Raw genomic sequence first — 25,054 nt, forward strand, 5'->3', positions numbered from 1 at the left:
GCCATCTCTTGTCCTATGCTACCTCCTATGCCAAGAATTCCACCCCTCCCCTCCTGGCCCATAGCCTTCTTGCCTCTAGAACAATTTTGGGTTCATATCTTAAATACCAGCTCAAATGTCATGTCTCTGTGAACCCTACTCTGGTTTCCCAGTGTAGGTTGGTGGATTTCTCTTTAGCGTTCCCGGTGCATGTTTCTATTACAGCATTCATCACATTATCACATGTCTAAAAACTCCTCCTTTATTATTTAGTACAGTATCTAACACATAGCAGCTGCTTCATTAATGTGTGTTGAATGAATGAATGAATGAATGAATGAATACTCACCCACCCTGTTGCAACTCCAAAGCATATGTGAAAGGTTCATAGGGCGGCTTGAATACAAATTAAGCCAATTTAGAATCTTGAAACAATTTATGCCAATCAACTTTTATATAGAATTAGTCTGAACTCAGTGTTCTGATTTCTCTCCAACAGACAGGTTCCTCTGAACTGTGCTCTCTCTAACTGTTGTACAAGGCATAAATTGAAGATGATTTCAAAGAATAAACAAACTCTTACATTTCTGGGGCCACTTTAATCAAAAGAACCCAACCAGAAAGGTCTATAATTGTTCATGTTAAGAGTCATTGTGTGAGTATCTGTTAAGGAGGAAAATAAGGAAATGATATCTGCAAAAGAGAGTTAATGACATTGAGGTATTCTTCTTTCAGGAAGGGATTGTGTTGCCCTTAAAATGAATGCCATGCCTGGATTTATGGGTTCTAGGCAAAGTATATCAGAGGAAGTTTTTCTACTACAGTATTAATGTAAATAAGTTTAAGCTCTGAGCTTTCTACTGAAAATAAATTGTCTGAGATAAGGATGTCCCTATACCTCTGGCTTTACTTCCTGAAGACAGCACTCCTAGACTCATAGAGAGGCTATCTGCAAATCTGAGTATCTTCTGTATTCATCAACAGGGCTAAAAAGATATGCTCATCAAGGCTTTTCCTTATGTGTGTCCTGTTCAGCATACATAGTATGTGCCCTGCACTCTTACAGTTTGCACAGATACAAAGATATATTAGACTTGTCCTCTCCCTGCTTTCATATCAGTGAGAAGACATGCACATGAACAGGTTTCCATGATGCAACGTGCTCTATGCTGTAATGCTTATTTATATGAAGTATTGAGGGATCACAGATTTGTGAGCCATTACTCTGCGTGGAGAAAGTCAGGGAGGAGGTGGAACTGGAATTGGTAGATGCCATGCTGCTCCTCATAGAGGGAATGACCTGGGCATTTTACACAACACACTAAAAACATCTGTGGAATGAGCTGAGATCTATCTATCTATCCATCCATCCATCCATCCATCTGTTTGTCTACCTACCTATCTAGAAATGTTCACATTACATCCAAATATTTCTTTTAAAATAAACACATTTTTTCAAAGACCAAGGTATGAAAGTTCATCCTTGATTATTTCCTATGTGCTTGTCCAGTTCTTAAATTACCTAAGCCTTCTTCTCTCCTCTATGGTTCAGGACTTTATTTTCCAGTTTATTACCCCTCTTCCTCCAGGGTGGGCAGATTAAGAGACAACATACTGAAGTTCAAAACAGTTCTTTTCCTACTCATTATATCAGCTTATTTTAAGAAAAACCATCGTCTTTTCTCTCTGCTGTTCATAAACTGTATTAAGCACTTGAAGATGATTTCTAGACTTGTTGTTTATATCATTTTAACACTTCAGGATTCTGACAATGGCCTTGCTTAGCCAAGCTATATTCATTTGCTTCTTTTAATCTCCACCATTAATCAATTTGCCGATTCTGCATCTTTCTCTTTTCTTCTTAAGTGAAAGATGAATTAAAGGATAGGATTTCTTACCCCCTGCCACCATAAAACTAAAGCCCAAAGGGGTATAAGACTTAAAAGCGAGGATTTCAGATATTTGGGGCTCTCTGCTCACCAACAGTCACATTCATTTTAAATGCATGTTGAAGCCAAATTGTGGCAAATACCAAAGTGCACATTAAAAAAATTCAGTGGATACACTGTGGCATAGTAATGACCAAGTAGAGTGAGACCCTAGGTCTCTGACAGGAATCTGGTTCAGATGCTTCCTAAATGCCAGGCTTTGCCAGTGGAGGGAAGGAATAAAAATGAAATGAAAGACTGGTACTGCAGAGCTGCTAATTAAAATAATTCAGAGAACATAAATGCTAGAGTAATTTTGGACCTGCCATATCAGGCTGGTTTCAATGCAAATGTAGTGTTCCGATTTCTTCCTTCTTTGGGAAGATATAATTAGCTCAGCTGCAACAGGGTGGAAGCCTCGAGGCAGCCATTTCCTGGTGCTGCCAGCTCCCCCATGATGGAGAAACAGCTGCCACCCGCTCCTCCTGCCATGGATCGCACAGAGCTGGGGCCATCCTGCAAGGCTGCTCACAAGCCACCGTGAACAGAGGCTCAGGCTGCCATTGGGACTGGTTCTTGCTTAAAGATAAGGGACATGTTACTCCTTAATAATCCAGTTGACTCTAGGCCCGATCGCCATCCTTCCATATAAGATAGCCTCGGTGAACTCAAAAATCCTCTTCCATTACTGTGGCAGGAAGGATACTTAACACTGGTGATGACAGCCCACATTGGCCACAGCAGCTCCCCACCTTGGAGTGTGCAGGCTTTTGGAGAAGCTAGGAACAAAACAATGAAGAAAATGTGCCCACAAATGAGAAACCAGAGCTGTAAGGAGAACACATTCCCCAGCTGACGTGGCAGAGAAGATGAAGAGACACTATTATGGGGACAGGCTCAATGCTAAGCTTATGTATGATCCAACAGGTGGGTAACTCATGTGAAAGCAAGAGTGTCCTGGGAAATAGCCACTGCATGATGTACTCAACTCACCTGCACAAACAGAGCACCAGCTTCTACTTGTCGATTTGACAAACTCAAGAGAATGGGCTCTACTGACAGACTTTTGATATTTAAATAAGCAATAATATTCTACAAATGAGTTCTATGACAATAAATACTTTCATGGAACCAAAAAGTGTACCACCATTTTGAAATTTTAGAGAAGGCAAAATAGAATGCATAATTTCTTAGTTGTCCTAAGCTACCATCAAATTGTCAGGTTCTTACACCCATCATCCACTTTCCTACCGGCTCCCACCCAGGCCCACCTATCATAGAGGCCAACAAAAGGCCGTTTTTTTCTCCTCTTCCTCAATGGGAGCAACAAACAACCAAGCAAACATACAAACCCTGCAGCTGCCACTGAGTAATGACCATGGTGGGGGGATTAAATCAATGTGGCATCTGAAGAACATTTCTTAATGACTGGGATAGTTCCATGAAGAACATTTAATAAATAAAGGAACTGGGAATCATTATTTCCTCCAATCAATTCAGAAGGAAATACTTCAGGAAAATGTCACTTAAGTGGAGGATTTTCTTTTCAACAAATCAGAATATATGGTAGATGACAAATGACAGTGTTTTTATAATGCATAAAGGACCAAGGCTAACTTCTCATGTCTATAACGATGGTCACTGTTTTGTTAGTATTTTTCTAGGCTTTTTTATTGAGATACAATTCATATACCATAATATTTACCCTTTTAAAGGATACATTCAATGGTTTTAAGTATATTTACACATATACTAAACAGTCATCACACTATAGAATTCTAGAACATTTTCATCAACCCAAAAAGAAACTCCATATCCAATCACTCCTCGTTCCCCATTGCCCCTCAGCTCCTGGCAACCACAAATCTATTTTCTGTCTGTATGGATTTGCCTATTTTGGACATTCCATATAAATGGAAGCATGTAGTATGTGACCTTTTGCACTTGACTTTCTGCACTCACCATAGTGTTTTCAAGGTTCATCCACGTTGTAGCATGAATAAGTACTTCATTCCTTTTAATTAATGAATAATAGCCCATCGTATGGATGACCACATTTTATCTGTTCACCAGTTAATGGACACTGAAATTGTTTCCACTTTTGAGCTATAATGAATAATGCCGCTATTTCGTTTGTGTACAAGTTTGTGTGCGTGTGTGTGTATGTATGTGTGTGTGTGTGTGTGTGTGTGTGAACATATGATTTCAATTCTCTTGGGTATATACCTAGGGGTAAAATTGCTGGGTTATATGGTGACTCGTGTTGAACGTTTTGAAGAACTGCCAAACTATTTCCAAAACAGCTGTACCATTTTACATTCCCGCCAGCACTTTATGAGGGTTTCAATTTCTCCACAGCCCCGTTAACACTTCTTATTGTCTGTTTTGCCAAGTGGATGTGAAATGGTACCTCACTGTGGTTTTGATTTACATTTCCCTAATGACTAATGATGTTGAGCATCATTTTATGTACTTATTGGCCATTTGTACATTTTCTTTGGGGACACCAAAAGAAACTTAAATCCTTTGCCTATTTTCTAATTGGGTAATTTATCTTCATATCATTGAGCTTTTAAGTCTTCTTCCTCTGAATTATTTTTCTAGAGATTGTAGAAAAGAACACTGAGTTCTACTTAGTTCAGTCCCGGTTTTGAGAATGAAGCATAACTTTATCGATTTGGATAATGATAAGGTTGAAAATATTTATCGAGCACTTATTTTGTGCCAAGCACTCTGAAACCTTTATTAACTTACTGTGAAAGGGAGAGCTATTGCTTGGGCCACATGTTTCTTCCTTGGATGCTCATCAAGATCAGCAAAGATTTCTTAAGGAAGAACTCATGTGTCCCTTTGTCTCCTGAGACCGGGAAACGCCCCTATCCCCCCTTCCTGCCAAGGGAGCAGAGCTAACAGAGAAGATGCATCCATGGGCAGGTAACCTCTGGCCATGTTTTAGCCATCTGGAATAAATTAGTCAGTCATTGCTAGACTCAGGACAGGTGCTTTGCAACTCTGTTTTGAACACCTGAAGTGAAGACTGCCCATGTTTCCTGCAAATACACCCAAGAAAATCCTTTACAATTTGTTCTCCATCCTTTCTTGCTATATAAAACGTGGACAATGCTCATCAAGGTGACAAAGGAAGAAACCCCACAAATCAATCTATAGAAGAATACGCAGCAAGGCAATGGATTCATTGTCTTAGACTAATTGTAGGAAAATCAGCTCGGCTAAAGGGCAGAGGCACTAGAGGTGAGGGAGGCTGCAGGGAGGAGGAGTACAGGAGACAAACTGAGAAGGCTCCTCCTCAAACATAAATCATAAAGGGCAGAGCAAAGGCGAGAACAGGCATTTTCTTCACCAGCCCTAACCTAGTATGAAAGTTAGTGGAGTTCTAAGTTTTATCCTCTTAGGTAATATATTTCTAGAACATTTATTTCTTTTTCTTCCTACATCCCTCTCCCTTTAAAAATCAAGCAAAACAACAAGAAAACAAAATTGGTGGTTTGAGGTGGTAGAACACAACCCAAATCTTCAATATCATGACTTCTCAGTTTCCAGAAATAACCCTTTTCTTTCATACCCAAGTTCTGAGATGTCAGTTAACAAATCTAACATGCCAAGGATGCCAACTCCAGGTAATCAGTGGATTTGAATTATTGTCTATAACTCTAGCTGTTAGTGTTTCAAATGATGGAACCCCAGGCAGACTCGGTAGGACAGAACCTCTTACCAAGATGGCCACCAGCCAATCCACTTTCAGCCAAGATGGTTCTGAGTGGGAACTTCCAGGGTCTTAGCGTACTTTCATTTATGTGAACCAGTTCACCTTAGATCAAGCCTCAAACAAAGGCTCCTGGCATAGTTTCACAGAATCAAATCCAAACCTCAAAATCCTTTAACCTCATGGCCTCCTGGAATTTTTCCAAGGGTTCCCCTGGCAGAACTCTCATGTTGAGAACTTTCCTCTTGGAGATCTCACACACAGCTCTGGAGAGCCATGGAAAGAGCAGGACGGTGTTGTGGGCTGAGCTGTGTCTCCCCCAAATTTATATGTAGAAGCCTTAGCCCCTAGAATCCCAGAACACAGCTGTATTTGGAGATAGGGCCTTTAAGGAGGCGATTAAGCTAAAATGAGACTGTTAGGGTGGGCTCTAATCCAGTCTGACTGGCATCCTTATAAGAAGAGGAAATTTAGACACACAGAGAGACCCCAGGGATGCCCGTGCACAGAGAAAAGGCCATGTGAGGGTGTACATAGTGAGAAGGCACTGTCTGTAAGCTGAGGAGAGAAGCCTTAGAAGAAACCAACGCTGCCGTCACCTTGATATTGGACTTCTAGCCTCTAGAACTGTGAGAAAATCAATTTCTGTTGTGTAAGCCACTTAGTCTGTGGTATTTTGTTGTGGCAGCCCTAGCAAACTAATACAACAAGGGACCCCCCAGGGAAGGATGGCCCTGGGGTCTCTTCTTCGGTACAGCCACTCACCCTGTAGTAGTCAGTGCTGTACACGTCCCGGGACATGCCGAAGTCCCCAATCTTCACCAAGAGGTTCTCGCCCACCAGGCAGTTCCGGGTGGCCAGGTCTCGGTGCACGAAGTGCTGGGACGCCAGGTAGACCATGCCCGCAGCGATCTGCTGGGCGATGTGCAGCATCTGCGACTGCGTCAGCTCCGTTGGCGGGTTGCCCTCGGCCATCAGCACGGCGTCAGGTCCGTGCGCCCTGGGGAGAACACAGAAGGCCTTGCTGGAGCCTCAGCTCTTTGCCTTGAGGGGCCCTTTGCCCCACATCAGCTGCTGGTGTGGAAAGATGCTGCCTGACTTAGCAAAAGAGGAAGGAAGGATGCTCCACTCACAATTTTATCTCTAAAGCCTCTAGAGCACCTAGGCTTTATTTCCCAGAAAGTCTAGCATTTCAGGGCCATGTGGGCCTGAATAGTGCCCCCTCGACACACAGACAGGTTCACATTTTAGGGTTCTGGAACTATGCTGGGATGAGGCACTGGCTAGATCCCAAGACCCTGAAAAGCAGTGGGTGGATGAAGCAAAAAACAAGCAAACAAAAAAACCCAAATCAAAATAAAACACTGGGGGGAGAGTTTGGCTCTCCTGGAGTGAGGGGTCACTGCACCCTAGCAGGAGCCCCAACTCTGTGCTCCCAGCCACATGCTGCAGCAGAGGGCCCTCACTCCCTCCAGAGTGCAGCTCTGCTCTCCCCTACTCCACCTGCCCTGTGGCCCAACATGGCTTCAAGCTGCCCATGTTATCCCCAAGCTCAACTCAGCAGAATCCCAGGGCATCCTCATCCTGGACATTCATTCCCAGTGAAAAATACCATCTCCTTTGGCCCACCCCTATCCCTGACCTCCAGCTCAACACATGTCCTGGGCACCACATAGGAGAGACTTTTGAATCACAACACATTTATTCTTTTACTGGGGCAAGTCTTATTCCCCACACTATGGCGGGGGGCAGGGGGGAGCGGTGAAGTATGGTGTCGTATACCTTCTTTATCTTCTGTCTTACACACCCAGACTTTTCCCAGCTATGTGACAACTTAAGGCATCTTAACACTGGCATGTGCTTCAGGCAGGAGAGAGTCCCAGTCTTAGGATGCCATCATGAACCGCTCCCACCCCACTTTCCGCATTCCCCACCCCGGAACCCTGCTGAGCCGACTGGAGTCACTGCCCCTGACAGCCTGAGGGGTGCTGCAGGGCAAGGAGTAAAGGTGTCCTTTGCTGCTGGACCTGCCAGGGTGGGAGTCAAAGCGTTTCTGTCTCCCAAAGGGAAAGAAGGGAGAAGATCTCCTTCAGGACAGTTGGAAGCACTTAAAACAAACATAGAGGATTCTAAATTTTAGAATTTAAAGTGGGTGACCCCACCTATGGGGGTCCAGAGCTATATGAGTATTTGAAAATAAGAGAGTCAGAATTACCCAAGAACATCCAGCTCGTTTTGCCCCTCCTACGACCCACCAGCCCCATAGCCCCTCCCATCATGTCTCCAGCCACAGTAGTTCCCAAAACACGCTGTCACCAGATCATTCATTCTTGCATTTTCAGAGAACAAGCACTGGACAAGGAGGTGAGGAGTTTCCCAGTCCTCGCGGTGTCCAGCCCCATGATCTGGGGAAGACTTTTAACTTGTCCACTCTGTAATTTCCCCATTAGGCAAAAATCCATAGGGGTATTATGTTGGGTGATCACTTAGGTTCCTTTTATCTCTGAATATCTGGATTTAGCCATTCCTGTTTTTGTACAAGGCAAGTCCTGACACATTTATTTCACCTCCATTCAAACTACAGCCCCAACTGCCAATGGTCATATGGAGGAGAATACGGGAAAAGCTTCGGACTCTCTCCAGCTCAGAATCTCCCTCTGGAGTAAGAAATCTTACAGTGCAGCGGCCAAGGCTCTGGGTTATCAGAACTGAATGTGATCTCCTTCTAACATGCTAGCTGTGAGCTCAGGTGGGCTACAGAACGTCTCTGGGCCTGTTTCCTCATTCTGTAAAGTGGGGATACTGACTACACCTTCCTAATGATATTACACTGACAGGGGATACTTGAGACTCTGCTTGTATGGTGCTTTGTAGACTTTCATTGGAAAGCTGGAGAAAAAGGCTTTGCAAACAAAGTTTTCTTTAAAAAAAGAAATGGATGGTGATACGAAAACACAAGTCATCATCTGTGCATTTCTTTTTGTGGTTGGCCTGTGATGGGGCTCTCAGGGTCGGCCCCTCCCACCTCACTAAAGGTCACTGAAGCCCAACCCTTCCTAGCACTGAAGGGGCAGGGGAAAGCGACAGTGTTTTCACTCATCATAGGAGACACCAGGAAAAGGACCTAGGGATGAACATACATTATGGGAAATCCTGAAACACCCAGAGAAAATAGGCCAGGATGAAATCTTCATAGATTTAGTTCAAAGAGTGAAATAAGTTGTTGATTTTTCACAGCCTTATTTCAGCTCCAGAAATCCAGACTCCTCTAAGAATCTGTCTGTGGCAAAGACTCCAGGAAAGAGGAAAAGTTAGAGGCCAAGCACAAAAGGCCACCTCTCTGCAAAGCCCCCATCTGCCAGCTTTCCACTCTGCAGCACTGGAAAGCTGGTGACCTCCAGGGCCCTCCGCACTCCACCTCCTTCCCTGTGGGTTGGGGCAGGCTCCTGCATTTTTAACCAGGCGTTGCTCCTGCTTGGTTCTGGGTATTTGAACAAGGCTCATTTTAATAGAAGAAGCCTTTGAATGCTTTGCTTGAGCAGAAAGTCCTGCTGTAAAAACAGGGCAGGCAAGTCTTCTAAACAAGTTCTTAAGAGGAGAATAAACAATGTTGCTTTGCTTCACTTTGCTTCACTCCACAGGTTACCCCTCAGCTCTTGGAAATAAAAACATATTTCACCTCTTCCAGGAGAACATGTCTCAAGAGGGGAAAGCACCACCGGTGCCCTGGCTCGGGGAGCAGGTAATAGCTTCAGGGGGATTCTGACGAGGGAGGCTGCCCACCCTGCCTTGTTCGGCCTGTTGCCTCCCAATGGGGGTGACGGCAGCACTTAGCCACACTCCTCTGGCTCCAGAATTCTACAGAACACTGCTTTCCTTCTGGTTTTTTAATGGCCACTTCAAGAGGAAGTACTGACATGGTTAAGACTATGGGTTTTGCAGCCCTGGCTATGGGTTTGAATCTCAACTCTGTCACTCACTAGCTGCTTGACTCACTTTCTTCAACTGTAATATGGAAATGACGGTAATAATAGCTTACTATGTTGATACATTTAAAACATTTACAATGCTTAGAAAGGCTCAATAAACAAATAGCTTTTTTTTTTTGGCCTTGCCACACAGCTTGCGGAACCTTAGCTCCCCGACCAGGGATCAAACCTGGCCCTGGCAGTGAAAGCGCTGAGTCCTAACTACTGGACCACCAGGGAATTCCTGATAAATAGCTGTTATTGCTTGAAAAAAAAAAAGCTGTCTCTATCTTCCCCTTATTGGAAGGGAATTCAGGAGAATTCTAAGGGGAAAAATTGTCATCTCCTTGAAAGCAAGGACAATGGTGGACTGCTCATCTCCCAGCCACCCTAGCATAGGGCCTGGCCATGTTTTTGGTCCTCAATGTATGGCTTCTGGATGAATAAAAAGGGTGGGAGGATAATTGTAGACAGCTGTCTTTATAGGGCAGTTCCAATGACACTTGGGGACACATTCATGGCAGTGTAAGGGCTGGGTTCCCTTCCAGAAAGAGAGGACAGACTGTAGTTCACAGCACATCCTTGGACCTGAGAACCTGATTCTTGGCATGGAAAAGCTCTTGTTCCCAGAGTTCAGCAGATTCTGAAATGGAGCACAGGAGGTTTTCAACAGCTCCATGCCCTGTGCAAGCTGCCAAGGGAGAATTAGGTGACTGCTCCTTCTGGAAGGCAGGAAGGAGAGCAAGGGATGGAACTGAAAGTGAAAGAATCAACACACACACACACACACACATATACAGAGTCTGAGCTCACAGAGGCATTTAATTGCATCCAGGTGAGTAAGCTACAGTTTTTGGAAAGTACCATTTTAAGTTAGGGACATATTCTAAAACATGGGAACAAAGGAAATTAGCTCTATAAGCAGCAGACCTCAACCAAATTCAGCTTCTTTTCTTCCTTTCACATTAGATGTGTCAAGGTAATGTGCAAAAGCTCCCATCATCCTCTCTCCTATCACCCGTGCACGTGTATTCACGAGGCTAGGGATGGTCAAAATGATCCAGACTGTACAAACCATGGGATGACATTTCTAAACACAGCAGTACTCTCTCACCCTTCCACTGTTGTCTCAGCAATTGACTTATTCCTTAAACTGTACAGTTCCTGAACCTTCCAGGGGCTGCATGAAGCTACTGGTGCCGATTTCTGTGGAAAGCTCTCTTCAGTGCCCGTAGAAACTAGAGGAGAACAGAGCAGTCTAGGTGCTGCTGTAACACAAAAGGCGTCACTTCCCTGGGATTATGGACGCCTCAGCCAAAATAAAGAGGAAAATGTGTCAGAGAAGAAGGGTTGTGGGGACAACATCTATTGATTACCTGCCATCACAAGAGTCCTGACACTAGGCCTTGAAATGGGTGCTATCGCACCCCTTTTACAGGTGAGGAAACTGAGGCCAGTGAGGAACATCTTTCTTCTTTCTCCTAAATTATACTAATCTTTCAAAGATTAGTTATATTTTAAAGAAAACAGTGTGCTAGAGCCAGATATAACTTTAAGAGTATCTAACTCAGACCCACCTGAGAGTTCAGGTGGCCGAGGTGGTGTGGCTGGGGACCCACCCGAGGGACCCAAGCAGCTGATGCTGAATAGGAGGGAGAACCCGGGTCTCCTAGCCCTCACTACTGGGACCTCTTACTCTTTCCATTGTTCGAGATCATAAATGTGCGGCTTCCATCGTGCCTCTGCTTAATGCAAATGAAAGCATCGCTTGTTTTCCTTCACCAAGGAGGGTCTGGATCAGCACATTTCTTCTCTCCCCTGGTATATACAGGACGAGAACACTCACTATGGGCTCCAGCAGGGTGACCGCCAGCTTCCTCTGTCTCTCTCATCAAACTCAGCTCTCCTTTCGATTTCTCTCAGCTGGTGTATGAGTAGAAATCATTACTAGCAGAATTCAAGCTTCTGCTTGTTGAAAACTTCCTACTTCCTCCTATGCTCCAAGCTTTCTATTTATTCTAATTCAGCCCTCATGCCTACCCTGCTGGCTCAATACTATCATCAGAACAGCTAAGAGACTTGCCCAAGGTCATTCAGCTAATAAATGCCAGAGCTGAGATTCAACTCCAGCTGAACATGCTGCCCGGATCATCACTATCTCCTCGAGAGATGCTGCCCTGCGATCCCTTTTACTTTGCACCGTTGTCCTCACTGTTTCAAAGCAGCACCACCCACCTGCGCACCCCACCCCCCGGTTATGCACACTCTAAACCGTCTCTCACTTGCTCTATCCCGTGGCCCCTCGCAGGTCCCCGCACCCATCACCCCAAGGAAGGGATTTCCTGAGAACCCACTGCTGAACCAAAACCCAATTAGGCCAATGCTAGAAATCCAAGTTACAATGCTATTTAACAACCCAACGACTCCTTTTTGTCCTCAACATTTTCCTTTTCCTCGCTTTGCTGCCTTCCAATTTTCCCCGCTGGTCACAAAACCCCTCATGTCGAAGCTGACCATCTTTTTCTGACCTCCGGGACTCAATAAGGGCCCCAATCTTCAGTCTTCAAGGGTCCTGCCCAATGTCGTTTTATCTCCTCCCTCCTAGATGTTTTGCTCTTTCGATTCTGTTCTTTTCACTCGATCTTCTGACCGACTGACTTCCTGGTTCTTCTTTCTGTCCTCAGAGTAAAGTTCAAATGCTCACCTTTCCAGCCGTGACCCCTCCTACCCACTTTTCCACCTCCCCTTGCCCTGGTTTCTTGTGTTGTCTGGCATCTCCAGACTCTCCACTCTCACCAGACCAGACCTTTCCCTGTGACACCTGGGTGCCTGAACTCTTGCTGTTTCCTTCTCCCGAATAACATTCTTCCCTTATCCACCTGGCAAACTCCTACAGAGCCTAAGGCCCATCTCAAATGCACATGTCATGTACCATTTAATGGACCAATGCTCAATAAACACAGGTGAAATGGAGTGGAATCATTAGTATCACATTATGTAGAGTTTGTTGATTCAGGAAAAGGAGCAATGAAGTGACCTCAGGTTCTTTCTCTGTAGTAGGCATTGATCTTGTCACCAGGACAGGCTGTTCCAGAGAAAGGTCCAAGGGCCCCTTGGTCCTTCCCAGGAAGCCCCCTCTCCTCACCCCCAGGCTGTCTGGAGCCCACGTCCACGTGGCCCCCGGTGCCCCCCATACCTGAGGAACTTGTTGAGGTCCCCATGCTTCATGTACTCAAAGACCATGATGAGCGGGTCACCCTCCACGCAGACGCCATAGAACTTGACGATGTGTTCGTGCTGGAGGTTGGTCAGCAGCTCGGCCTCGCGGTGGAAGTCCTTGCGTGCATTGTCGCTGGCATCCTTCAGCGTCTGGGGACCAGGGGCAGAGGGGAGAAAACCAACACAGCTTAGACTGAGGGCGTGAGAGGGAAGCTGCGTTGAGAGGAATTCCTTTAGGGAGCTTTGAGGTTCCTGGATGGGAAGGACATTCATCTCATGTATCACCCAAAAGATTGAAAAACTAGCCTAATTCCTGAGGAAATAATGTTTGTATGAATAACTGAGGAACAGTTCCTTCTGGGTACGCAAAGGTTTCGTTTTTGAAGGATTTACATAGATGTTCTTTCATTAAGTGACAGACATGAACTTTTTACAAGATATTGAATATAGTTCCCTGTGCTATACAGTAGGTCCTTGTTTATCTATTTTATATATAGTAGTGTGTATCTGTATCTGTTAAATCCAAGTTCCCAATATATCCATTCCCCCCACTCCTTTCCCGTTTGGTAACCATAAGTTTGTTTTCTATGTCTGTGAGTCTATTTCTGTTTTGTAAATAAGTTCATTTGTATCATTTTTTAGATTCCACAAATATTTGTCTTTGTCTGACTTCACTTAGTATGATAATCTCTAGGTCCATCCATATTGCTGCGAATGGCATTATATCGTCCTTTTAAAGGGCTGAGTAATATTCCATTGTACATACGTACCACATCTTCTTTACCCATTCATCTGTCAATGGACATTTAGGTTGCTTCCATGTCTTGGTTATTGTAAATAGTGCTGCTGTGAACACTGGGGTGCATGTGTCTTTTAGAATTAGAGTTTTCTTCTTTTCCAGATATATGCCTAGGAGTGGGATTGCAGGATCATATGGTAAATCTATTTTTCATTTTTTAAGCAACCTCCATACTGTTCTCCATAGTGGCTGTACCAGTTTACATTTCCCCAACAGTGTGAAGGGTTCCCTTTTCTCCACGTCGTCTCCAGCATTTATTATTTGTAGACTTCTTGATGATGGCCATTTTGACCAGTGCAAGGTGCAGACATTAACTTTTTATCACATTCATCTTTTTTAACCCTGGTCCCAATTACTACCTCGGACATCTCTCCCATTTGGGGGCTGGTTGTACTTTCTAGGCTACTCTGCACACCTTGCCTCTGCTCATATAACCTTTGTAAAGCTTTATATTATGGAAATATTCAGTAGAGAGAAGATCATAATGACCCCTCATGTACCCATCTTCCAGCTTCAACAATGATCACTTTGCCAGTCATTATTATGTAAGCTCTCCAGAAGCCTTCCCCAACTTGTGTCCCCACACACTGCTGGCTCAGGAAACATCCTTGCCAGTGAGCTCAAGAAGGCCAGTCATGCTGCCACAAAGGCAATGCCCAGGAGCATGCCAGCTGGCCTCTGGTGCCTCTAGTTCTCTGCTCACCCACCACGGTGTCACAGCAGGGCACAGCTGGCATTTGTTGGTGCCACACACACATGCTGAGCTCCTGTCCTGTGTCAGTCACTGACCAAAGCTGCGGTGGCATCAAGAAGACAATGACCCAAAGAGGGGCCTCAGACATTCATGAGCAAATAGGGTGATACATCACAATGATAATTCAAGCTCCAAACACAATGCCTGAATGAACTGGCTCTGCTGCATCTCTGTACAGCTTGATCTCTTGACATGCCTGTCTTGAAACTTATGCTTCCACCTTATGAAATGTCTGCAGCTGCCCAAATGACATGGGCCATGCCCCCCTGCCCCTGCCTGTGTTCATCCCTCTGCCTGGGATGCTGACTTGGTCAGGGTCACTGGTGTTGGAGGTTGAATAATGCCCCGCCCCAAAGGTATCCGCATCCTAATCCCTGTAACTTATGAATATGTCACCTTACATGGCAAAAAGGACTTTTAAAAATAAATTTATTTATTTATTTTTTTTTTGGCTGCGTTGGGTCTTTGTTGCTGCATGCGGGCTTTCTCCAGTTGTGGAGAGCAGAGGCTGCTCTTCGTTGCAGTGCACGGGCTTCTCACTGCGGTGGCTTCTCTTGTTGTGGAGCACGGGCTCTAGGCACGCAGGCTTCAGTAATTGTGGCTCGCAGGCTCTAGAGTACAGGCTCAGTAGTTGTGGCGCATGGGCTTAATTGCTCCTCGGCATGTGGGGTCTTCCTGGACCAGGGCTCGAACCCGCGTCCCCTGCATTGGCAGGCAGATTCTTAACCACTGCACCACCAGGGAGCAAAAGGGGCTTTGCAGATATGATTAAGGATCTTGATGTGGGGAAATAAGCCTGGATTATTCGAGTGGGCCCCAGTGTCATCATAAACAAGGGTCCTTCTAAGAGACCGGCAGGAGGGGCAAGAGAGAGAAACTATTAAGATAGAAACAGAGGTCAGAGAGGAGAGAAGATGCTGTGCTGCTGGCCTTGAAGAAGGAAGAAGAGGCCATGAGCCGAGGAATGTGGGCAGCTGTAAAAGCTGGAAAAGGCAAGAAAACAAATTCTACCCTAGGCCCTCCAGAAGGAGCCAGGACATCTTGACTTTAACTAAGTAAACTGATTTCAGACTTCTGCCTCCAGAACTGTAAGAGAAATAATTTGTGTTGTTTAGGCCACTGAGTTTGTAATAGTTTGTTACAGCAGCCATAAGAACTAATACACCTGGCTAACACTTAGCAGTCCTCCAAGACTGGGCTTGGCCATCACCTTTCTGAGAAACGTTCGCTGACCGCCTCATCATTGTCACATCCCCACGGCCTGGCCTCCCAGGCTAGGTTGGATGACCCTTCTAGGTACACCTCGTACCCACCTCTATCATATTGCCAGCCACAGTACATTCTCACTGCATGTTTATTTGCTTATCTCTGGTGTATATGGTGAGATTCTTGACCCAGGGACTGTGCCTTCCACCTCTGCACTGCTGGCATTGGGCACAGCGCCAGGCACATGGCAGGTATTCAAGATTTATTTGTGCAATGAGCCAGGGTTTAAACCTGGACCTTTTGATGAGAAGTGAGAACACCTCCCCTTTGGGTACCATAGTGTGAGGATCTGCCTTTGACTGAAAGGAGAACACAGACTTTGGCTCTGCTCTGGACCTCTCTGAACTCTGGTTTTCTCTTCTGTAGGGTGAGGGTAACAATATCATCTACTTCACAGGGTCCCTGGGAGGATTGGATGAGATACACTAAGTTGAGATGCCTCCCAGGCTCCCAGGCTCCCTGGTACAGACAGATATTTGGAAGATTTGAATTTGAAACTCCAACCAAGTTGCATTCAGTTTGCTCACGCTAGGATCCAAGAAGGTCAAAAGGTGCATGGATAAGGCAGGGGGCCAGCCCAAGGCATGAAAGTGCCCCTGAGTCTGCCACTGGTTCCCTCCTGAAATCCCTTACAGCCTGCAGAGTTTTCTCAGAGATCCAGTCTTTTTATGCAGGGGCTTCTCTGAGTCGCTGAGATAGCTTATTTCTATGGCCTTGGTCCATCCTTAACAGTATGTTGGAGAAGGCAAATGAAACTTTCAGGTCATTATCACAAAGCATGAACAAATTCTGCATGTAAATTTTCTTCTCAAGTTTCAGCTATGTAGTGTTGATTCAAGAATGCTAAATTTTGTGTGTGTGTATGTGTGTGTGTGTGTCTGTGTGCCTGTGTGTGTGTGTGTGTGTTAGAGAAAGAGGTGGGGGGATGTCAGACAGTGGGGTAGAGTGGGAAAGAAGATAGGATTTTCAATGGGGAGGCACCAAACTGAAAGACTTAACAAGCATTTCATATTTCCATTTCCTAGCAAAATCCTATGGGAAGAGGCTCCACTCTTAGTGCAATGTTAAAAACTGTGCTTCAGTAACATTTTTGAATTTAGGAGAGGAGATTTCACTATTCATGGGACAAATGCATTTCACAAACCTGGCCTCATCCTATGTGCCCATCCATTTTTACATGTCAAGTTCTTTTTCTAAATTATAATCCAATTCTATTTTAAGAGATTCAGAAAATATGGCGGTAACGAGTTGGGCAAAATCATCTTCTGAATTTGGCACTCGAAGGACAGAATTTTTCTAAGGGTGGAACCATAGCCAGACAGCAATCAGAAGCTGGAAAAATCCTGCTATCAACCCTATTTATAGAATTCATCTCTGTTTTAGCACCATGGCTGATTGTGTCCCTTGGCAATGGACATGAGGCGGCAGCTTACCTCAATGACAACTCCCTCCACTGAAGTTTCATTTTGACAGGCATATTTGCCCCATCACTGAGCATTGCTATTTTCTTATTCCTAGTGTCTGCTTTGTAGCTTCATTTCTTCTTATTCCTGGTGAATTTCCTGACACTCTAAAGATGCCATCCTTTCTGAAGACATTCTCAAGGGAGAGGTCTTATCCTGAGCTGCAGCGAGTTGCTGTCTGGAGTACACACTGAGTCAGAGTTGGAAGAGTGGATTAGCATGATATAAAGTCAAGCACAGAACTGAGAAACTAGTGAAAGTAAAATAGAAGTAAGAAAATAAAAACAAAAGGAAGCTTAACATTCATCTGAAATGCTTCTGCAGAATATTAAGGCTAATGGGAAGCTGGTAGGGGAGGCAAGAACACTTATTTGAAATCATTGGTGTGACTGGATGTCGTGAGCCATGACAAATGATTGTGCATTTCAAAGTATAGGTGGTTTAGGAGGCACAAGGTAACACGAAGATTGTGTCCTTTTTAAAATACTGATGTCATATTCTTCCCCTATACTTTTTAGAGAGCATAGCAACAGAGTTAAGGTGAAAGAGAAAAAAAAGAAGAGATTATTATGGCAAAACCTCACAATGCCCAATGCACACCACTGTGTTTAAAGCAGAGACGGAAATGAGTAAACCCTCCTATGAGGCAACCAAGATGCATTAGAATGTTTGTCAACATGCCTAAGCTCTTCTGGGTCAAGATCTGTTACTAATGGAGACTGTTTACTCTTCTGATATCTTCTAGACCTGCACTGTCCAATATGGTAGCCAATAGCCACGTGTAGTTAGTGATCGTCTGAAATATGGTCCAAATTGAGATGTGTGTAAAATACAGATTTCAGATTCTGAAAACTTGGTATGCATGAAATACCTCATTAATATTTTTAGATTAATAGTATATTGAAATGATGATATTTTAGATAGGTTGAATTAAATAAAACACATCAATACAATGAGTTTCATCTGTTTCTTTTTACTTTTTAATGTGTAGACTAGGAAATTTTAAAACAGAAATGTGGCTTGCTTTTGTGGTCCATATTATACTTCTATTGGACAGACCTGTTCTATAAAAGTCACCTTAGTAAGCTGTTAATGGGTCAACCTACCTCTTGGGAATGTTGGAAAACAATGCTAAACTGAAATAGAGTTAAGGCAGACACCCTCCCTATAAGGTCCTTATAGGCAATGATTATTCAAGTACTTAGGGTAAGCCATAGTCACGAGGCTATGTGATTTTTCTAACTTACAGGGCCTTCTCTAAAGAAAAGTAGAGGAAGCTTCTAACCAATGCTTACAAAAGTGAACTTTTGAGGAGTATATTGTAATAAATTCAGAGATAGAAAGAGCTTGATAGAAATAAAATCTTAGAAACTAGGAAGAGTGTAGTAGCTGTCTCCCCAACATTCCTACAAATGTAAAAGCTAATTAGATGATTGTATAAAAACAGTAATGAGGGCTTCCCTGGTGGCGCAGTGGTTGAGAGTCTGCCTGCCGATGCAGGGGACACGGGTTCGTGCCCCGGTCCGGGAAGATCCCACATGCTGCGGAGTGGCTGGGCCCGTGAGCCATGGCTGCTGAGCTTGCACGTCCGGAGCCTGTGCTCCGCAACGGGAGAGGCCACAACAGTGAGAGGCCCGCGTACCGCAAAAAAAAAAAAACAGTAATGATCACACACACACTCAGATAGTGCTCGCTGTACTAGAAACCAACACTCTGTGTAACTTTGCAGTTACATATGATTGACTGCAAAGGACAGCCAATCATATGTAACTGGCCTTTGCAAGGACCTTAATTATATACCAAGTGCCAGCGTTAAATACAAGATTCATAGCCAGGGTGTTGACTGCTGCTATGTTTATTTTCACAATGGTGCTCTCATGGTTCCAAATCTAACAAGCCAACCATCCAACGGGAAACATGAGGTTAATTTCTAATTCATATACTTTAAAATACTTGCAATAATTTGGGGGATAAAACTGATGGTTTGTGCATGTATATTACATCAAGTTGCATAATACAAATGCTAAATCTTTGAAAGATTGGAAACTAATTCATAGCAACTGTCATATTAGAGAAATATTGACTCAAAAGAGTGAATCAGAAGTTGGCCTCCGACATGGACAACTGCAAGATATTTACAGGCTTTAAATATGCTAGCATACAATTGACTGAGACAATTCCACTAGATAGAAAGGAGCTGGTAGATCACAGTAGACCCTGACTCGATTACGAGTTCTGCTGTCATGTTAAAGTCAATTAAAAAGCAGCCCATCTATCACAATGCACGTGTTCTAGAGATACAGAGGAGTGAAATGAATACTCCAGCTATGTCTGGTATCAGATGAGGCCTCATTAGAGTGAAATGCACTGCTTGTTTTCAGCATTTCTGAAAAGATGTGGATAAATTGGAGAAAAACCAGAAAAAAAAGGGTTAACAGGACAAATTAACAAGACAAAAAACAGATCTCCCATCAAAGGTTAAAAGTTGAAGTTACTGGGAAAGGAACATTGATGGAGAAACTTAATAAAGGGGGCCCACCGTGACAAGTACAAGAGGGATTCTGACACGGAAAATGTTACTGTCCATCCTACAGCACATGTGGGTGTGTACGTACACACACACACACACACACACACACAAGCACATGCACTCACACACACGCCAGGGAAGAATGCACTTCCACTAAAGGACATAGAAATCTATTAAGCAATGCCCGGACCATAAAGATGATTAAGCCTTTTAACAAGCCACTGTTAAAAGTTCTACCATTTCTGTTCCCAGAAACTTGTAAAGATGGAATTGGTAGTACTTTCTGCAACATTATATTCTGTTAAGGAATACAATCGATTTTTTTAGGGCAACACTGACAAATGTTCTCTTAAATACACTAACCTGGTTATTATCAATTTCTATTTTGTGGGAACAGGGATTTCACACACCAATTTAAATGGAGAAATGGAGGGGGGCACGGGAGGAGGAAGGAATGGTTGAGAGACTTCACAGTTAATGGAGATGTGAGGACTGATGTGACAACTATCAGTAGAAAATAAAAAGAAGGAAGGAAAGGAAGGAAGGGAGGAAGGAAAGAAGGGAGGGAGGGAGGAAAGAAGGGAGGGAGGGAGGAAAGAAGGAAGGGAGGAAGGAAAGAAGGGAGGGAGGGAGGAAAGAAGGAAGGAAGGAAGGAAGGAAAGAAGGGAGGGAGGGGGGAAGGGAGGGAGGGAGGGAGGAAGGAAGGAAGGAAGGAAGGAAAGAAGGGAGGGAGGGGGGAAGGGAGGGAGGGAGGGAGGAAGGAAGGAAGGAAGGAAGGAAAGAAGGGAGGGAGGGAGGAAGGGAGGGAGGGAGGAAGGAAGGAAGGAACGAAGGAAGGAAAGAAGGGAGGGAGGGGGGAAGGGAGGGAGGGGGGAAGGGAGGGAGGGAGGAAGGAAGGAAGGGAGGAGAGCAGAAAGAAAATAGCCATCTATCTTAAAAATAAACTTGCCTGGGGAAAGCACTTGAATCGATGAACTCTTGACGCTCTTTCTCATTTACAAATTGTTTCCCTGTTCCAGAACTGAAGGATAAGCTGTCTTTTTCGAGCTCTTCTACTGCCCTTACACATATTCTGAGACAACTGGCTCTAGTTGCTTCTGGCCCATAAGTGGCCTCACCTGTGTCACATGACCACCTTGGATGCTTGGACCTCAGGCAGGTGCCTGGCAGGAACACTGACTGGAGTAACTGGTTGCATGGCATTTCCTTCTTAAGGAATCTGAAGGTGAGTAATAGAGACCGTGGGAGCAGCAGCGGGCAGGAGGCAGCAGCCCAATGCTAGGGAACAGAGGAGGGGAGAGACGGCTGCGCCACACCAGCAGGGAAGCCTGGAGGAGAGCCCTAGTGCCTCCTGCGAGGATAACAAAGGGACCGTCCTAAGGGCCAGCTCAGATCCTGTGAGCTTCTGGATCCCAGCTGCTTCACTCACAGTGAGGCCCAGTGGTCCTGCAGATCCTATTTGAGTCATTCATCTTTCAGTTTTTCCTGTCAGATCTCTTTCCCCTGTCTTTTTGTTTAGCATCTCTAATATTCTTTCACAGAACCAATGCCTCCTTACATTTGGTCCATGTGTGTAGTTAGAGCTGACCTCATCTTCCATTTGCAAGGATATACATGTGACCCAGGCCTAGATAATCAGAACATTCTATTCCCTTGGCTGGAGGGCCTGGTGAAACAACTCAAGATAAGCCAATACGAGTTGGCCCTTCCACTTTTGCATAATTGTTGGGAAAGAAGAACTCTCTTTTGGGTTGCTAGGATGGCCGCATCTAAGCCCAGAGCCACTGCTGACGAGTCTTTAGCATAGTGTGGGGAGAACCTGTCAGAGAATACAGTCAGCAAAGAAGAAAGCAGAGCCAGGAGATGGAGAGAGAGAGAGAGAGAGAATTGCTGATGCCCTGGATCTTTCAGTGCCTGAAGCTAGAGCACCAGCAGCAAGGTCTTCCAGTAGCTTGGGCAAATACATTCCCTTTTCTACTTAAACCAGCTTGAGTTGGGTTTTCAATGAATATTATACTGCTCTTATTATCAAAGCTGATTAGGGTATTTTGCTTGTATCCTCCTGAGGCCAAAGCACTCATCCGGAATCATTTGCCTTATTTCCACCTATTCCCTTGAATTACATTTCTACCCAGGAAAACATGAAAATCTCTCTCGTCATTACACACAAATAAGCACAACTACACACTCCTTTGTATTACTTCATAAGTGGTATTACATTGAATTTCCTCAGTTTGGTTTATTAGGGCATGTGTAGAATTCAGTACGTGAAAACGTGGTGCACAGTGGGCATGGGGCTGGTGAGGAGGTTGGAGTTTTAGTCCTAGGTCTGACATTAAGTGATCTCATTCAAGCTATGTAATTTTGGATAGGTCATTTATCTTCTCTGGACCTCGTTGGCAAAATGTATGAGTTAAGCTAAAGAATTTCAATAATAGCTCTATATATCTGCACGGTGATTCAATCATTTCTAAAATGATTTCTCATTCGATTATATCATATATATATATATATATATATATATATATATATATATATATATATATAAAATCTCATGAAATTATTTCTTACCTAGAAATGCCAACTGCCAATTATTTACTTTTTCAAAAGGCTATTATTTCAATAGCCCATCCATCCATCCATCCATCCATCCATCCATCCATTCAACAAGCATTTATTGACTGCTACTACATATTAGGCAATGTGCTAAAAGGCATATTTCCTGTCCTCAAGAATATGCCACTGTAATGGAGAAGATAGACACTCATGTCATTGATTAAATATACCCATGAATACATGTATAATTAACAACCTTGACATATGCTGTAAAGGACAAGTACAGATGCCTTAATACGTGGAACTGGGAACTCTGACCTAGATGGGGGAGCAGCAAGGGGAAGTCTCCTTGAAGGAGCAACTCTAGCTGAGAGCTGATGGGTGAGTGGGAGTTGTGTGGCCCCAAGGCTGTGCTGGGGCCCTCCAGGCACGGGCATAGCCACAGCGTGTTGGATGCTACTTTGGGCTGGCTCACGGTAACGTGCCACAGGGTGTATCAGTCAACTCCGCCAAAGCTCTTGCATCATTTCCTCTGTTGTTGACAAGCAAATATTCAGAAACATGAAAAACAAAAAGCCTTCATTAGATGCTAAAAAATGTGCCTGCTGAACTCAGATGTTACCATTTCGCATCTCGCCAAGTCTTCCTGTGCAGAATCTCTGACTTGCTTTAACTTACACCTTGAGGAAGCCACTCAGCTTCTCTGGGTCTTGGATTTGCCATTTATAGAACGTGGGACTTGGATTATAGATTATAGATATGATTCCTAAGGCCTCTGTTGTGTTCAGCATTTTCTGTTTCTAGAAGTACACCTGAGTTAGTGGAGAGGGGAAAGAGAGGCCATGAATCCTACAAAGCCCACTTGTGGCTGTATTTAAAAAATGAAAATTAGCGCACATTCACAGCACAAGGAAAGGTTGTAGGAATTGTAGCTATTGAAATGCAGGTTGGATGGAGCCAAAACTAGTTAACGCATCCACAGCTAATGCAGGGAAATGGTGATGCAGTGTTTCCTAGGCAATTGAGTTACTTAAAGGTAAAGGAACTCATTTTGATCAAAGACTGGTTTCTCTGCTTCTCATCCTCTCTGTGGGTTCTTCAGTTGTCATTCAGTGGAAAGGGACAAATCCATTTCACTAAAAAACAAAGGTCATCCAAAAAATCAAGAAAAGGGCAATGCGGCTGGATCCAAACAAGCAGATACTCTAATGGGAGAGGCCTGCTCAGCCTCCCATGCTCCCTTGAGGGGTTTGCGCATGCCTTAGGGTCGCTCCCACTTTAAACTGGCTTCTGTGGATCCCTCAAACCTTAAGTCATTTGGGGCAAGCGATGCCAGAATTTACAGGAACCTGACATCTGTCAGTCTGAATGCAAAACCTCGGATTTCAAACCAGTCAGTTCCTTCTAGAGAAGGAAAAAGGACAATAGCTGCTATTTCTTAGCATGCATAATCAATGCTGCAGGGGTTGCTAGGCAACAGGCAGGAAGACAGTCAAACATCCCTGGGTGCCTCCAATGGAGGAGAAGCAGCCCTGGCAGCCATTCCTCAGAGGTGAAGGGCTATGCAGGCCCTGGAGGCCACGTTCAGTTTGTCTCATTCCTTTAAAAAAATCCCTTTATTGTGGTCAGGACGGAACCATAGATATTTTCCTCCCGGGCTTATTAGATAGTCTTTGAATACACTTTCAATTGGCCCACACACCTAAAAATGAGCAGATCAGGCTGGTGAGAGGCAGCTCTGTGAAAGGTTCATGTGTTTTTCTGACCCAATTCATCCCGGAGCCCGTGAAAAATTGGACTTGTTTCTTCCGTGGCTGTAGCCTCTGGATCCCAGAAAGTTAAAATGGGCCTCCTCTCTGAAGCTTGAAATCATTCTGGCTAATGTAAGCAAAGCCTCCGATTTCAACAAAAGTTCACATTCAAGGTCATCGAGATGAGATTTCTTAGCTGTGTGACCTTGAAGTTGAAATGAATTTTTAAGCTGTAGATATTTTGCTCTCTCTACTTGAAATAAAGGGACAAATTTGCTTGGTTGTTTTGTTTTTTTTGTTTGTTTGTTTTTTGTTTTTTTTTGCAGCACGCGGGCCTCTCACTGTTGTGCCCTCTCCCGTTGCGGAGCGCAGGCCCAGCGGCCATGGCTCACGGGCCCAGCCGCTCCGTGGCATGTGGGATCTTCCCAGACCGGGGCACGAACCCATGTCCCCTGCATCAGCAGGCGGACTCTCAACCACTGCGCCACCAGGGAAGCCCTGGTTTTGTTTTTGTTTTGTTCTTCAGCAGTGTTGATTAAAGAGCAAATGCTAATCGTGGGTCGTTAATTTATAAACATTCATTTGGGAAAGCCAGGAGGTTTATGGGCACTAGGGCCTGGGTCGGAGTCAGGGGTGGGATTAGGGCTATGACTGGGATTTAAACCAGAAAGAAGCCTCACCGGCAGTAGTGATGGGAAGCATGCTGTGGACAGAACAACTGGCTACACATTGCTGATGCTGGCTGATCCTTCATCATGACGAGCCCAAGCCCTGAAATCCTGTTTTAGCACTAGTTTGGAAGGAAATGTAACGTCTGAGTTGAGGGCGCCGTGGAGTTAGTCTCCTTAAGGACACTGCAAGAAGTACACCGAAGCAGGACCAGAATTAGGAGTGATACGGAAATGAAAGGCAATACCCGCTGAGAAATTCTGTGAGTCTATCTCTTTATCAGGCTGCGGTCTTTCAGCTATTCCTACACTGTCCTCTAGGTTTCCCTAATCTCCCAGGATTTTCTCACATTCAAAGACTTCACCTTGTGACCTCATGAAGTGAATTTCTGAAGGTCTGACTTAGCTCTCTGGATGGCCTCCAAATATCAGTGGGAAACATGGCCCCA

At 44.4% G+C, this 25,054-nt stretch overlaps 1 protein-coding gene across 3 annotated transcripts in view; it reads right to left on the minus strand.

Annotated features, from left to right (window-relative positions):
* The window catches only part of NTRK2 (neurotrophic receptor tyrosine kinase 2), a gene marked incomplete at both ends in the record, with an annotated part of 387,120 nt that overhangs the window by 63,358 nt on the left and 298,708 nt on the right, over nucleotides 1–25,054 (minus strand). For all 3 annotated transcript variants that reach the window (XM_081236432.1, XM_081236431.1, XM_081236430.1), the window contains 2 exons: nucleotides 6,397–6,631; nucleotides 12,796–12,968. In XM_081236432.1, the coding sequence (XP_081092558.1) occupies nucleotides 6,397–6,631; nucleotides 12,796–12,968 (408 nt within the window). The remainder of the gene's footprint in view (nucleotides 1–6,396; nucleotides 6,632–12,795; nucleotides 12,969–25,054) is intronic.

Source organism: Mesoplodon bidens (genome assembly GCF_964165515.1).
Source record: "Mesoplodon bidens genome assembly, chromosome: 6".
In the NCBI taxonomy this organism is placed as follows: Eukaryota; Metazoa; Chordata; class Mammalia; order Artiodactyla; family Ziphiidae; genus Mesoplodon; species Mesoplodon bidens.